General features: G+C 36.3%; 1 protein-coding gene across 1 annotated transcript in view; it reads right to left on the bottom strand.

The window, feature by feature from the left end:
• Nucleotides 1–2,974: 2,974 nt before the first annotated feature.
• The window catches only part of cdh10a (cadherin 10, type 2a (T2-cadherin)), a 58,524-nt gene continuing 44,679 nt past the window's right edge, over nt 2,975–16,819 (bottom strand). Inside the window, exons 11-12 of the mRNA XM_038275617.1 lie at nt 15,190–15,441; nt 2,975–4,092 (exon numbers count right to left, since the gene is read on the bottom strand). Of these exons, the coding sequence (XP_038131545.1) occupies nt 3,602–4,092; nt 15,190–15,441 (743 nt within the window). The 3' untranslated portion in view covers nt 2,975–3,601. The remainder of the gene's footprint in view (nt 4,093–15,189; nt 15,442–16,819) is intronic.

Below are 16,819 nucleotides of genomic sequence, written 5' to 3'. Positions count from 1 at the left end.
TCTTCAACAGAACGTTGCTAAAGTCCAGTTTCCTTACAGTTTAAGCCTGTTTTGGGATTATCATCACTGTGATAGCTCCTCATGGTTGTGTCGCAGTCACTGCAAGTGTCACTGCACAGCATAAAATTAAAAGTTATTCTGCTGCTAACACTCACTGTTAAAAAAGTAAATGGCAATTGTTGTTCTAACACACAATTGTATTGTAATCCGACTCAGAAATATAAATTTGACATCTAACAAATAAATACACGTTTGCCCAACTCAAATTCTCAGAAGTTGGTTTAACAAGGAGTTTTAAATCGCCTATACAAGATTTTTTGAGTTCCCTCAACTGTAAACTCATGGGCATGCGCACTGCTTATGTTCATGGACACGCCCACTACGGTACGGGGTTTCCTATCCCTTTCTTCAAGGGCACAGCCTTTTTCCCTCGTGTTTGAGAAGATTGGCGGACATTGTGATTTTATGCATCTGGAGAACCACGGAGGAACGACCCTGGGACCTTACCAGTTTTCCCGGTGAGTGCTGCAAAGTACAGACAGTTAGCGGTTAGCTCCGTGAGTTAGCATTCCCTTGTGGTGTATTGCCACCGAGTTGAAGCATGAGTTCACATGTTTTTCACGTTCTGATGAAAGGAAAAGCAGCGCACGTGCACGTGTATAATGCGCGTGTGCGCGTGCGTGTTTATGCCGCGCATGTGCGGGTGAGTGTTTATGCATAGAGAAAAGAGTGTGCCTGTTATTTTCATTGTACAAATGAAAAGAGACATTAAGTTGAGTGTAATAACTTATTAAATTTCTAAATTGTTTTATGTAGTGCAGTGTTGTTGCACTCAGGCACAGAATATTACAAGACTACATTATTTTACTTTCTTAATCCGATGTGGGTATTTACTGTTATTTACATTATTTACATGTGGATTTTTTGCTTTCATGATTTTATTTGCTTTACAAGAAAAACAGTGACATTAACATTTTATATGTTAACCCTGTAATGCAGCAGTTAATTCGTAATGAGTTAGAAAAGTTACATTACACACTGAAATTTATCATACTTGGAGAGATATAAACTGTACAGTTAAGAACAAGAAGTGAATGGATTTAACTAAGCCCTGTTGTGCTATGCAGGCTGGGTTTTTTGGATACCCTGGATTCTGGATTCTCTCCTTAAATGGAGATGGCGAGCCAACCGTGTGAACATCTGGATTTGGATTGAAGAGAAGGATTTGGACTGAAGAGGACTTTCTTTTTTTGCATTCATCGTCCTGTCGGAGTGGTAGGACTAAAAAGAAAAACTCAGAGATAAAAAGGGAAAACCTTTTTCTTTTTCCGTTGGGAAACAAGACATTTTATTTCATTTTATTTTTTTTAAAAGGGTGCACCCAATTTAAAGAGACTACAATTGAAAAAAACAAACTGAAGGCCGTCCAAATTTGTAAAACTGTTATTTTTTCATATATGTTAATACACTTACTTCACAAAAAATTACCTGTGTGTTTTCCTCTTACTAAAATGGTGTCTTACTGTTTTTTCCCTCATCATCACTCTTACGAATCTAGAACATTCTGGTCCAGTGTCAGGTTACTTTGATCTGTGCAGTTAAGATTATGTTGTTGAACATGGTTTTATACTGTATCTATGCAATGTTTGGCTTGAAGCAATAAAAATGTTGTATTAACATAATTTTTTGTGTGTTGAATGATTGGTAGTGAAGACGATTGGTAGGACTAAAAAAACTGAGTTGATAGAACTCAACTTGCAGATAACACTACAAAATCTGAGTTTGTAGAACTCAAAATCTATATGTCAAACTCATAAAACAAAGTTGATAGAACTCAGAACTTAAAGGTGAAACTCAAAAACCTAAGTTGGTAGAACTCAAAATTTCTATGTAACACTCCAAAAACCTAACTTGGCAGAACTCAAAAATCTTTGTAAACTCAACCACAGTGAATTTAAGTAAGGAAAACTCAAAAAACCAAATGCATCACGTTGCCTAGAAAATGTAAGTTCTGTCAACCTCTATTTTTTTTTCAGTGCTGAGACTACATAATTCTAAAAAATGTTTCAAATAATACCATTAGCTGTAATATATTTATGTTAGCATAAGTCAGTTTCATATGATATGTTAGCGATAACATATTAACCCAACCCTTGCAGCAGCACCGAAGTTAAGGGCCGTGTATACGCAGATATTTTTGATTTAAGCCCAATTTTTAAGCATGGCCTACACTATGTTATTCCACTCCACCAACGCAAGATTGACAATCACGAACTAGCTGTGGGTCTAGATCCGAGGTGGTGAAGAAGTGGAAAAATTCATGGGGCAAATTTGAGCGACAACAGACGGAGATGAGGGCGAAAAAGGGCAGGGATTCAGGTGGAAAAAGGGTCCCAGCGTTCTCGCGCACCTCTATCTTCTAGCTGGTCCATCTTCATGAGTCATTTTTAACAAGCGGTCATACAATCAAAACAAGTCAAAACGAGCATATCTGCGTTAACTGCGACACACACGCAGACGACCTGGTTCTGGACATAAACCAGGCTTTAGGCCCTACAGTAGAGCCACGGTTACAAATGATACACGCTAGAGTAATAACTCACTTACAAAAAAACTATTTTAAGACAAAGCTAAAAAAAATGTAATCCATTTATAATCGTTATGTTAAGATTTTTAGTTTAAGATGATCACAAAACTACTAAAATTAGCCATATGCAAATATTTGCACAGCTTTTAATGGATAACACCAAAACTATCCTTACCATGCTAATGTTGGCATAGTAATGCTAATGTTAGCCAAAGCATAGTAACTTTAATACTAATGCTAGTTTGCTAATTTTAACTTTAATTATTAACAAAAATTTTCCCCTGATGATAACATTTAAGAAATTTTTTTTTTTCAAGCTGTTTTAAATTTTAGCCTAACACTTTGGAAACATGTATGAAGCTTTAAGTAGATGTTTAGAAAAGTTGAAAGGTTGTCTACAAGCTAGTGCCATCTGTGCTTTTTTGAGTAAACACAGTACAATAAATAAGTTTAATGTGTAACAGTAAATTTATGATGCAAAATACAATGTGTCTGTAATTGGGAGAGATGTTTTTTGTCTTTTTTTAGCAGCCAGAACTGGGACAATCAAGCCTTAAATCCATCACTTTACATTAAGAAGTATATTCCAGTTCATCATATTTGTTATAGCTATAGGGGGAATTAAATAATTAGACAGTAACGTGTAACTTAAATGGTGCTCAAGATTCAAAAGAACACCCTGCCTTCACTATTCAATCCTTTAAATATTAAGCATGATATTGTGAGTGAACATTTCGAACACAGCTTTCCAGGTCCATGTCAGATTCCACATGTAGATTTAAGTTATTGTTGTCTTAGTGCGCATCCGTTTGTGCATTATCACGCACATTAGGTGGATCCAATAGACAACAAATTGACTATCAAGCTAGCTAGAGCAAACTAAACAAATAGAGCTTGATAGATATTAAGACAGACAGGCTAGTTAACTAACTAGACAAATATGTGTCTGGCTAGCTAGTTAGCCAAAAAGACATTAAAAATGAGTTTGTATTATAGAGAGACAGATGGCTTTGTTTAGGTCTCTCTGTCAGGGCTCCTCCCTATGTACATCTCTGCCAGCTTTTTAAACTGTGGCCCCCAGTTGCTGAGGTAATCATAATCCTGGTCCCCCTCAGTGGCAGCAGACTCCAGTGAACTCAGGGATTCTGCTAGTGAACCGCTACCCTCGTAAGCGTATGTTGCCAGGGAGTCATAAGGGGGAGCCGTGGGGTCTGAGTCGTTCTCCTGCAGCCTCCCATTTATGAAGTCTCTCACATCCGTGTTATCCTTTATCGGTGATGTCCTCCGAAAGGAAAACAGCATTTCGGGTATGATGTCCCTGCGAAGCTTGTTAGCATCCATCACCTCCGGGTTACGCAGTGTGCCGATATCAAAGGCCTGAGTGTCCTCCTCTCCTCCGCCCTCGTCGTTGTAGCTGACAACGTTGTCTCTGACATCCTCTTTGGAGATGATCAGAGGCTCCTTCTTCCTCTGCCTCCTCAGGGCAGCGAACAGCACCACGATCACTGCACAAAAACAGCAGAGAGGGAAAGCAGAGCATAAAGATGCTTGCCTACGAACATGTGTCATGCATTAGGGAGCAAAAAGCAGAAGGGAGACACGTTTGCTACCAGTGACAAATCCTTAACGCTGCCTCAGGCATTCACCTCCTATTATTAAAGATTCAGTGAAAAAGCTTTTTCTTCCCCTTTTTCCTCTGAATGGCACATTCACTTTATAAAATGCACTGTGGTTCGAGAATCCCATTTCATACTCTTCAGCGAACATCTTCATGTTTCATCTCAGGAGTAAAAGAAATCAAGGATGTTCTTGGAGATGGACTATACAGTGCTTTACAAAGGTAGACCCATTGACAATTTTCAAACTTGAATAGATTCTATTCTCATAAATGTAATATCATTCAGTTTGTAAAGCATTAATTCACAGAATAGGTCACTTTAAGGCATATTAAAACATATCCAACTTAAATCCAGAACACAGTAATATAAAGTTCATATTGAAAGATATGTCAATGCATCTAATTCAAATCAAAAGTAATTTATTATTTAATGCACTAAAATTCTGTTTGAGTGAAAGCTAAAGCTTTGCTGTGTACTTACAGCATACTTGGCCCATTTAAGCTCATTGACAAAACAAAAACCAGTGTAACCAATTATCATCAAAAGTTATCTCATTAATAGTTAATGGTCAGTACTGTACTGTAAGTTTGGTGCTTGTTGGGGAATAAAAGCTTTCATTGAAAGGATAGCCCTAAAGGTGTATTCACTCATTACCCGGTCCAAATTCGAGGAGGGATGCTTCTCATATAGTGTAAACAAAAAAGTAAACATCTTTAAGCATTAACCAAATTTATTCCATTCATGTTGATATAAGCAGAAATAGCAGAGTAAGTCTTTACCTTCTTTCTTCTTGACCATAGCTGTGGGACCAGCAAAAAGTTGCAGAACTACTAAATGTTTTCCAGTTTTTCTAAAAATGCAACATCCAGCCATGAGGTGCCACCTCCAAATTCTGAATTTGCAGTTTTCTGCCTTTGTCCCCCTGACAACAGCATTACCATATAAGGTGATGCTTGACCTTCTCTGGTGATCATCATAGGTCATCTTAGCCTTCAGCATTGGAATGTTATTCTAGCTGATTTACACAGAAAGTGAACAGATATAGACTGAGTAGTTATTTAAAACAGAAAATAAACTGCAAGGAAATCTTCAAAAATGCGATAGAGAGAAGCAAAACATTAGGGATATAAAGAGAAAACATATAAATTGATGATTTATTAGAAATTTGATGGTATATTTAAAATAAAGACAAATATGCTAATTGTCTTGGTATATTACATCAGTTTCAAATAAAAAGCTTGTGCGGGAAATAAGTAAAAACTTAAAAATCTTTAAGGGGTTTGAAAACTTTTGCTGGGTTTATGTAAATATTAATTATGCATACATTTAATTTTATACGCCTGTAATTCAGCTAGCAAAATCCTGCTTCTCCACTTCTACTTTCTCTCCCTTTTTTGTACTCACAGTGGGCACCATAGTCCTCTACTTGCCTCCCACCTACGCGTTAATTGCAGTGCTTTCAGCATGGGTTGCATAGAGTTGGCTGAAGCTGTTTCAGACATTAGGACATTTGTTACTGGTCAGTGCACGATTTCAGACAACACATAAGTGCAATTCCAGCATCCTGCATATCAGAGTCAAATGAAGGGTGATTGAGGGGGGTTGTTGGGGGGGTTTCAAAGGCAAAACGCTTCAGATAATGAGCAGATGTCATGATATTTTGTTTAACACGAGAGGCATAAAATTCAACCTTCAGTACACTTGAGAGACTTGTGGAATTTTGCCTACCAGATACAGATTTATATGTTTGGAGTTTAAAATCCAGGCAGATGGAAGAAAAGCTGGTCTTTTCTGTGTCATTATTCCGGTCAGTCAAAAAAGACCCCGCCATGGGGAGGGTCAGTTTAACACATGGAAAAAGTCGGGATTTCTTACAAACAGCAGTCAATCCACCCACACATACATGCAGATTTTTAAGGATTCTTTCTCTTAAGTTTTCCTAATATTTTTTATGACTTCTGCAGAGTTCATCACACTATGTGAGGTTTCAAGTGTGTTTTAGTAAAAACAGTTTAAATCTCAACTTCTAATCAGCTTGATATTCAGAACATTATCTTTGCATTTATGTGATCAAAAATTAAAGTCCAGCCAGGATACAAATAGTTAGATTTTTCTTTCGTTTTGCTTAAAGGGTAAAAATCATTTATTTCCCAAAGGAAACTCTTTGTTATGGTACATGTACTCTATGTGATTGCATAGCTGGCCTTTAATAACTAAAGAGTCCTTTTACGTGGTAGAATTGCCAGATATCTATTTTTATCTGCGAAATGCAATACAGAAATATCTGAAGAAGCAACTTGCATGCAGCTCTTTTAAGAACATATTTGTAAACATTTACAGTGCATGCTCAATGTAATGTTGTGCTTTGTGCAACTTTATGGTTTATATACATATAAAATATCAATAAATGATCTTGGAGTTTGTGGATGTAAGCTGGCAAGTTCAAAGGGGTCTGAATACCTTTAGAGGGCACTGTACAATTTTTGGATTAAAGTATATTGGATTACATGAGCACATGCCAGAAAAAAAAAAAAAAATCTTCCCTCCAGATTGTGTCTGTATAATTTGTGCGTTTGCATTGGTGTGAATGCAAAATCTGCAGTTTGAACTCCAGCTTTCTTTAGAGACTTGATTGGATTTTCTAAGCTCTTTTCATCTCTGCCGTCCTACCTTGCTCATCTACGATGTGGGGCTTATGTGGAAAAATAAGATAGGCATGAATTTTAAATGAAACACAGGGCAGCTGCCTCAGAATGAAATGGTCTCACTGCAATGCATACAAATAGCTTGCCATTTTCAAGCACGCATTTACTTGTCATTGATATGCATTTTACATGTAATTTTACACAGGTACAATGACTCACCAAAAGGTTGGATTGATGTAAAAGCACAGTTCTGGGTGCCATATTGTCACTTATCATAGCGTGAAACGGCATGACAGCATTACCTAAAGGATGCAGAGTTTTACAAGGCAGCAACTCAATTCTCTACTGCAGAGGTATCATTTCTTTTATCATGTATGTATTTAAGCCTCATTAAATATATAGGCTTTCCATCCTGCTCCACTGTTCATCTCAGGTAGGCGATTGAATTTCCAGTACTTTACATTGTTGTAAAAAACAAAAAAATAGACACCATGATTAAAGCTCCCCCTGAACTGAATACAAAGCTTGGTCATTTTTATCCATCCTATTGATGCTGCACTCTTGGTGCAATATCGAAATCTTTTCTGGGCTTCATCTTGCGTGAAAATTAAAATGTCTTTCTAAATTTGTATATATATATAGTGAGGCCAGACTCTTTTCCACTCATCTGCATCAGCTCTTCCATAAACTTCAGGTTTTCCAAATTACACAGCTATAACTTGATTCTCATCCATGCAAACCATTAAAAAAATTAAAATATTTAAATGGAGCCCCATAAAATAACAAATTGATTATGAAATTCTCCTCCTCACATTGAAATCTCTCCACAGACTCTCAGCCCCATACCTTTATAAATTTTCTTTTCCATCAACACTCCACCACATTGCCTTAATGCTGCAGGTTGCCTGCTCCTCGCAACACCTCCTGCCCGTCCAATCACTATGGGGTCAAGGGCATTCTGTTACACCTCTCTTCTCTGGAACTCTCTTCCAATGTTTGTAAGACATCTCTATGATTTTACAATCTTCAAATCCCATCTAAAACCACATTTGTTTGGACAAGCTTTAGGTACTTCATCCACCTTGATTTATGGTGTTGCTAACTTGTTGACCTGCTGATTTTATATTGCCGTTGTGGTGTTTCTATGGTTTTAATTGCTTTAACTTTCTGGCTGTTTCTCACCACTGTTTTATGGTGTTTTTTAAATAATATTTTATGTAAGGTGACCTTGAGCTTCTTGAAAGGCATCCAAAAATAAAATGTATTTTTATTGATATTAAAACCAGCACCTTTAAGAAAGTTCATGTTACCCCCTTTATATACTCTTTATATTTGCTACCAATGAATTTAATTGTCCATTCTAAAAGGAAAAATAGATAAACCTAAATAGGCTCCAGGTTAATTAACAAATCTTTTAAAACAAATGGTTGCTTGCTGTGTTTGCTTGGAGGCTCAGAATTCATGGCTGCTCCCAAACACCAGATTTAAGACCAAGGAAAGACAACCTTTCAGTCCGGGGCACCAAGGCTATGGAAAAATCTTCCTCTATAGCAGGGCGTGCTGTCCTCTATCACAACTAAAGAATGGCCTAAGTTTCCCAGCTCATGCGACTGATGCAAGTACACATTTGAATGAGTTTAGGGTGCAATCTTCACCGATGTAAGGCCTTAAAAAAGTTACAGAGATATTTTAATCTTCCTAAAATGGAAAAGTTAAGATGCAAAAGAAAGTATTCAGCTCTTGTCATTATTTTTTTTTTCTTTTAATGTACAATAATAGCAAATAGGTCCACAAATAGACTAATAACTTGTATTAAAAAGGGAATTTAGACATGTCCATTTATTTAACTTGGAAAAAGAGTGAGTACTAACCTGTAAAGCAAGTATTTATATTCAGACTCTCAGACTGTAAAATCAGGGGTTAAGAACCTCTTTCTAGCACCTCATTCTCAGTCATTTTGCTTTAAGATCCTAGCTGTAATCTTTAGATGTAATAAAAGAGCTGCCACAGTTATTGTAAGAATAAGTTTATTTCTGTCTCTAGATATTTTTTTAAACATAAATATTAACATCTCTTACAACACAAAGGATATAGTTAATAGAGACATATATTTTTTTTTATTTCTATGTTAAAGGACTTGCAGTTTTAAGCTTTCAAAGTCCCCTATAAGCAAACATATGATAAAATAATGCTTTTAACTAACCGTGGGCATTCATTTGTTAGAAAATGTATGTGTTGTCCTCCGACCTGAAAGAAAAACAGTTCCTTAAAGCAAAGCCGCCTCGTCGGTCTGGGTGCTATTCCTTTCATAATTTTGCTGTATTAACTTTTGAAGGTTTAAAAAAGCCTAGTTCAATCAAGTAAAATACCACCCTGTGCATGATTTTAATAAAGAAATACCGTTAAATCACAGTACGACACTCATTTGATTCCGCATGATATATGCGCTTTGTAATACTATTATCTTCTTTCTTTTAGACTCACAAACAGAATCAAAGTTTCATAAAATTTCCCGCTGCGTTTGATCAGTACATTATATTTTGAACTGGAGATGATCAAATGCAGTCTAGTTACTTTTCAGCCCAGGTGGTCGAGCCTATAACCATATCAAAGTAAGGACTGCTTACTATAAGCTCACTTGGTAATGCTCACTATAATATCACAGTCAGTCAAAGTGTTGAAAGATGCACTACCCACACACGTGGCTTTACATAGATGACATTACAGTGTGCAACTTAACTCTAAGGTCCCACCATTATATAACTTTTAGTACAGCATTGTAACAACACCCTTTACCTCTATAGTTTAAGGTCACACTTATACCAAATTATTAGCTTGTAAAACCACACTGTTATGGCTTATTGTAATGAAGTATTGTAATATTCCACTGTAATGTCACAGTGTAATACCACACTCTAACAACGGCATGCGACAACACAATGTCAGCCCCAATTTACACAGCGTCTGTCTCTTCTCAGCCCAGCCACAGAGCAAACTCCGCAGTAATTACTTTACAGCTAATGAGAACATTAACTCTGCCTCTGCAGGACGTAGCACAGCAGTAGCGTGCACTGGGCCGTCTACCTAAACTTGACCAGTCCATTTTTGCCAGATGCAGGACAGCTTGGTACTTAGTCTAAACAATCACACTTCACCATCAGTAAACTGAATGGAAAACATTTGTATTTTCGAAATATTTCATTATAAGAAACTAGAATTTCATGATGGCCTTGCTTTAAAAATAAGTGTTTATATCAATACATCCATTTGGTTGTAATTAAACACACATTCTACTCCCCAAAATAATAACTAAGAAACATTTTACCTAAGCAATTGTACTAAACCACTGTGAAACAAACATTTTACTCGGCTGCAGAAAAAAACAGAAAGCAAAGCAGTTTTAACAGCTGTGTTTTTTTTATAGAGTCAAAGAACAAAGGTATGAAAAAAATAAAATAAGCATCAAAACAAGTTATTAGTTTTTTGGTTATTATATTAAGTGAGCCGAGAGACTTAGGTGCTCTGGGGCTGCTGGTTGCAGACCCCTGGTCTAGCAGATGCAAACTGAGATCATATTTAAAAAAGGTAAGCTAAAAGTGCAACACTAAATTTATTAAGTTCAAGTAAAACTTAAAAGGAAAAAAAATTAAGTTTCTCTGCCAGTCCATATTATCATAGAAACTGATTTGGCATTGTCCTCAGTAAAGGGGCCATATCAGAACCTCTTCTACAGAGCTAGTGGCCCCTGTATTGAGTCACCTAAGAGTTTCACTGTTTTATCTCAAGTTTCCAATTATCTTAGTCTAATTACTGCCACTGTTTTTAATTTAGCAACTTTTTCTCTATATTTAGTGAAAGCATTGATCGCTCCGTTTACCATCTCCAGTGAGTAGCAAGTGCTGCTGTGAGCCCCTCCCACCTCTAAATTACTGACAAGAGGTTAGCCTCTGCAGCTATGCAGCAGAAAAATACTGCTTGCAATAATACCAGAGCAGAGACTGACTCACCTTTTTGTTTTCCCATTAAAAATGAGTCACACATACAAAATGCCTCTACTGATTCCCCTGGATTACAAAGAGGGATGTAAATTAAATGTGAATATATTTTTAATGTAATGCTTTTATTTTCCTTTTAATTATTACTGTGCCACTACAATCTTTAAGTTAAATTTGATCACATAACAAAAATATATCTATGTGGGTTCAGGAAAAGAAATAAATGAATCCCTGAAGTTATTTTATAGAGTTAATTTTTTTAACTTTACATTAAGTTACAATGGTTTTCTGTCTTGCCAATGATATTCTTTACATTTTGGAGCTTGGTCGAAGCACTTTTGCTAAACTTTCCTTGATGTCGGGTTTGCAACAAAAATTACTGCAACTGTCATAAAATTTTATTATGCAATGATGCATATCCTGCAAATGCTTCTAGAAGCAACTTTGGGCCTCTCAGCGACACTGAAAAAAGTGTAACGTGTAGCTGTTCATTCAAACTAATAACTGTCACTGTAAACTGGATATAATTATTGATTTGAATGTGTAACTTATTATTTTTGGATTCTGAGGCAACAAGGTTGATTTAACCTAAACTAAAGACAAGTACAAAGAACCCAAAACATAGTTTTTGATTTCTCTAAATATGTATATTCATGACCTGCAGGTACCCAGCCATTACTGGCAGCTGGAGCCTCCAGTGTTATGTTATAAAGAACAGGGGGGGCTGTTGTGCTGAGCAAGTTAGCGACAAATGCTAACTGCTACCGCTTGCCAAGGTTAGTTCAAATCAATTTACACGACCTGGATTTACACCATTTTAGGCTATATTAACAATTAGTAAATACATGTATAACAATCTGTTGGCCAAGTGTTTTATTTATTTTTTTTTTTTGTTTTTTTTTTTTAGACTTAGTAATATGGGAAATGGAAATTATTTTTGAAGTAAATTTAAAGGAAATGTGAAAATTATATTTTGGTTATATTCAAATTAATTAACAAACATTAATTCATGTTAATTTAGATAAAAGAAGGTACATTGGTTCAATTTCAATATATTAATTTGGTTGATCAACTGAAATGTTCAGAATATCATTTGGAACAGATTTAAAGTTGGGTCAAGTGCAGTTTTATTGTTTACATCTATATAAAATAATCAGATCATAACGAGTGATTAAATTCAGATTTTGTGATGTCAAATGTTTTAGATGTGATACCCGGACATCATTTATTTTTTTTTTTTTTATATTTGAGCAAGGTTATACTTTTTCCAGTGTAGGTGGAGAGAATTGCTGTGCTTGCATTGTAAATTAAGAGTGCAGTTATTGTTGTTTTTGTCAACAATGATGAAATAGTTTTGTCAATGCTCCTTTTTTCATGACCATAACGACAACCGACGAGCTAAACATGGATCTTTGATGACTAAAATATGACAAGTCATGGGTGTGAGTTTTCGTTGACGGGATGAGACTAAATAAAAACAATAGCGGGTGTTCTGTCAGGCGTTTAAAATGCATCAACGAGCTGTAATATGTTAAGCAGTATCAGCCGTGCTGCTATGACCTGTGGTCCGTCCACCTGGCGTGCAGCGCTGCACATTCTGTATGACCACAGATGGACCACGGCAGCAGCGGCAGGGATGAAAGGTGGCCGGAATACTCCGGTACTGCTCGCTCAACTCTGACAAAGATGCAGTAGAGCCGCAAGCAGTGTAAACCTGAAAACATGTTTTCTTAGAATGTTTTTTAATGTAAACCTAATTTAGTAGAGTTTAACAATGTATATATATTTCTAAATAAAAGCTGTCAGGTAACACTACCCTCTAATCTCACACTAACTGCACACTACTATGTCACACTTGAACAGTATTTGGTTGGTCTTTTGTTTTGGCGCCATCTGATTTTATACTGTTTTGTCACATTAAAACACTGTGATGTACTTTTACACTGGAGAATCACATTACTTCGTTAAAAAAAACCTAATGTAACAGTGTATTCTCATTATCAGTTCATACGAAATCGTACGAAAAGTTATGTACAGTAATTTCGTACGTTTTTGATGTTTTTTTCGGCGTATTTCGTCGTATTTTTACGTCTTGCGATATCCTTGCGCATGCGCATCTTATTCAATTTCTCATTCAATAACATAGAATTTAACATACAATTAACCCTGACCCTGACCCTACTGTAACCCTAAGATACAAAACAGCAAGCAACGTAATTCGAGACATCAAGAAGTAAATATTGCACTGTTTTTCCCAGTTTTACGTCCGTCGGCGGATCTGCTTTTTTCATCTGTCTGCCTGCGCATGCGCACTGATCTGTAATTTCGGGGAAAAACGTCAAAAACGTACAAAATACTGTGCATAACTTTTCGTACGATTTCATACGAACTGATAATGAGAATATGTTGAATGTAAGAACGAACATAAAGCAACACCGCATTTCTGTTGATGAGGTGAATCTATGGAATAAACTTAAACAAGAATTAATGCATAGTTCAAAATTAATACAGTTTAAAAATGTTTAAGGATAACATTATAAAATCCTATATTAAGAATGAAGGTTGGCTGTAACCCAATGACCGACTGTAAATGACAGTAAATATGTTTAAACCATGTTGATTGTTATATAGTTTTTTTCTGGAAATTTTGATGTAGCTCATACTGCATCAATGTTTTAGTTTGGAAAGATTGGGAAGTTGACAAAAGATGTAGACTTGGTTAAACAAAAAGAGCTTAATATATAGTCAGAAACAAAATACCCAGCTTAATAAGACCCAGTAAGGTGTGCACCAACACCGTCCTGCTGAACATTTTCATTATAAAGACCTCAAGAAGCCTTTAAATATACAGTTTAAAACAAATTGTGGGGCAAAGACTGTGTTCTCAATGATAGTTCTTACAAAAGAATAAAAAGACTATTCTCCTTCACTCACTCTTTTTCTCTTCTGAGCTGTCTTTATTATTGACTTACTAAATAGCCATTACTTGCAATGCACTCTTGAATCTCTCATTATCAGCACTCTGAGAAAGTGAAGTTTAAGGGTGACATCTCTTTCTATCAATGTGCTAATGTGCTGTGAGTCACTCATTGCCTTTAATACATTGAGATGCCAGGCTGTTGGCAGACAAAGGGAGACGCAGGAAGAGCAGCATCTTTTTTGTTGCCTTTCAGTGAGTTTTTGGTTGAATTTTGTTGTGAAAGACTGTTTTCTTTTTTCTCCATTTGGGCAGACCTTTACACACTGAACTGGATACACAAAAAAACACAAGTACAAGTACAGCCAGACTGAATAAATTAGAATACACATTCTGATTAGGCTTGTTTTCCAGATTCAAAGTCCTCTTTGAGTTAGATTTTTTGAACTGAGTCACTGAAATAATATAAGTTTTAATTTGTATTGCATTATAAAATACAACTGCTTATTAGGCCAATGCACCAATGGAATATGGTAAAACCTATCTACAACACACAGAAATGTACAGATGTTTATGACTTTTATTTCCTGTTTTTTGTTTTTTGGGGCAACATTTTGCTAAATAAAAGACAGCAGGGGTTACCAGTACCATATAAGAATATATCAAAGGTATCCCAATAATCTCATGTTAATATGGTATAATTTTAAATGCTTAAAGCTGTATAATGACCACCGGTTCATCAGTAAACCCAACGTCCAACACTGCAAAAGTTTTTACTTTTCAAAACTAATGGATGGATGGATGGACAAACGGATGAAGTAAGGGATGGATAGCCAGTTGGATGAATTATTTGTTGGATAATGTGAACTATAATGGAAATACTGGTGGAGGAACAGTTGAATAAATAAACAAGCAGCTAATTGGATGAAGCATGGATGAATTTTACGATGAGAGACTGATTTATATATAATTTCAATCTTTAAAGTACAGATAAAAAAGGAGCCTATTTGAAGCAATTTGTTTCATATAAATTCATGTTCCCCATTCAGATAAAGCCTCCAAATACAACCATTGATATATTTCCAGTCCTGGAAAACATTTGAAACACTTCGTATTTTCCCAGACTTTTCTAGAGGTCAAACCCTGAACCTCTCAATCACAGCTACATATAAAATAGGCTTAATCATTGCCAGTGGTACTCTTTAAAGACATATTCCTGTGTTGGAAATAAATATATATGATCTGCATTTCCCAGCCTTTGGGGGAAAAAAATAAATAAATAATTAATAATGTAATGTATAAACCAGTAGACTACAAACATAAGTAAAGTATTTACCATCTTTGGTACCCGAACAAAGAAAGAAACAACACAAGAATAACAAGAAGGTCCAATTATCCACAGTCACATACACATGCTCGTACTTACTGAGCAGGATAATCACACAGAGCAGTATGGCCACCAGAGCTCCGGTGGTGAGGCCATCTGAGAAGGGCAGGACCTCCGGGTTACAGGACTGCATGTTTCCTCGACTGTCACAGGCACACACACGGACTATCAGCGTGCTGGTACTGCTCTGGATGGGGTAGTCGTTGTCGGAGATCACAACGGGGAGAAAGTACATGCTCATCTCACGCCGGCTGAACCCCCCTCTCCTGGTCAGGATGTTGGCAGTGTTATCTACAGAAAGATGGAGGTCGAACAAGTATGTCAACCATACGGATAGTAAAATTTTTCTATTTCCTCAAGTCAAAAAAGGGAATCATAAGTATTAAAATTTCTGCAGGTATATCAAAAGGTAATTACTATTGCATTCCTTTTCCTGCTAATTATAAGTGCTGTTTTTTTTTTTTCTTTCACTTACTTTAAAAAAAAAATTTACTCTATAAGAGCACCTGCTAGACTAGGCTGAAAGCGGTTCTTATCTTATTGAAGCATCAGAAGCTGGTTTTCAGTTTTACATGTTTTGGTTAGAGAATAGACTCCTTTAGACTCAACGCCATTTCAACAAAAGCTTTGGTTTGTGAGAAACTATTTTGTCTAAGAGAATATCTCCCTGTGCTTATTAAGTAGTTAAGGAAAACCTGTGGGAACAGATCAGGCAGGAACATTGTTACCACTTTATCTGTTCACCTTTGCAAGGTAAAATAAATGCTGCTTGAAAGAAGAACACTGGAAGACTAAGAGCAGCATTTTTTCCTGTCAACACTAGATAAACCTTTTATTTGGTATGGAAAAATAAACAAAATACGAAGTTCAATTTAAGATCAAGCTTATTAGCTAGTATGACAATGCTGGAAAGAGTTAGATTAAGTATGCATAGAGTCATACTAGACTGTGCATTCAAATCTTTATTATTATGGACGTTTCCCAACTCCAAGCTTCATAAACTTCATGCCTATTGGATTTAGGCATGTCAGCTAATGTGTGTTTGCATAATGAGCAAGGATCAACACTCTCTACTTATATGTGCATACACATAAGGCAGCAAAAACAGAAAACTGGACCAACAATGAGAATCAACTAGATGAGAGGTCATATATTAAGGGGTGCTCCAGTCTTGAAATTGCCAAGATATCTGGGGGAATTTAGAGAGCTCTCATGCATTCAACTGGCCAGAAGTGAGAAGGAACCAAAAAGCCACGTTGAGAAAAAATAAAAGTAGAACCACTGTAAGAATGGTGAGGACTAAAACCTGAAGCCAACAGGGACAACTTCTGCTGCAGCTCGTTCATATCCTAGAACTGCATCCTATCGGGAGTGGCCTGATATACGAGGTGTTCAGCAGTGATTGGAGATATGGCCAAGGCAGATAAGGCAGCCTGAAACCAAATTGAAGGTGGACTCACAATTAACTCTGACGACTACTACTGGGTTTAAAAAGGTACCTTCTCTGACAGATATATATATAAAAAAAAACATCTGCAACCTTTAATTAGAACCATGAGTTCTATGTACCACAGTGGTGTTTTGCCTCAGACAAATAGGACCTTTAAAATAAAAAATAATGATATCCGCTTTATCAGTTGACCTAAACCCAGTTGAGAACTTTCTGTCC

The sequence above is a fragment of the Cyprinodon tularosa genome, unplaced genomic scaffold (genome assembly GCF_016077235.1).
Source record: "Cyprinodon tularosa strain WSP-4 unplaced genomic scaffold, ASM1607723v1 ctg97, whole genome shotgun sequence".
In the NCBI taxonomy this organism is placed as follows: Eukaryota; Metazoa; Chordata; class Actinopteri; order Cyprinodontiformes; family Cyprinodontidae; genus Cyprinodon; species Cyprinodon tularosa.
Note: the sequence above shows the minus strand (reverse complement) of the source record. Positions and strands in the feature narration are given on the sequence as shown.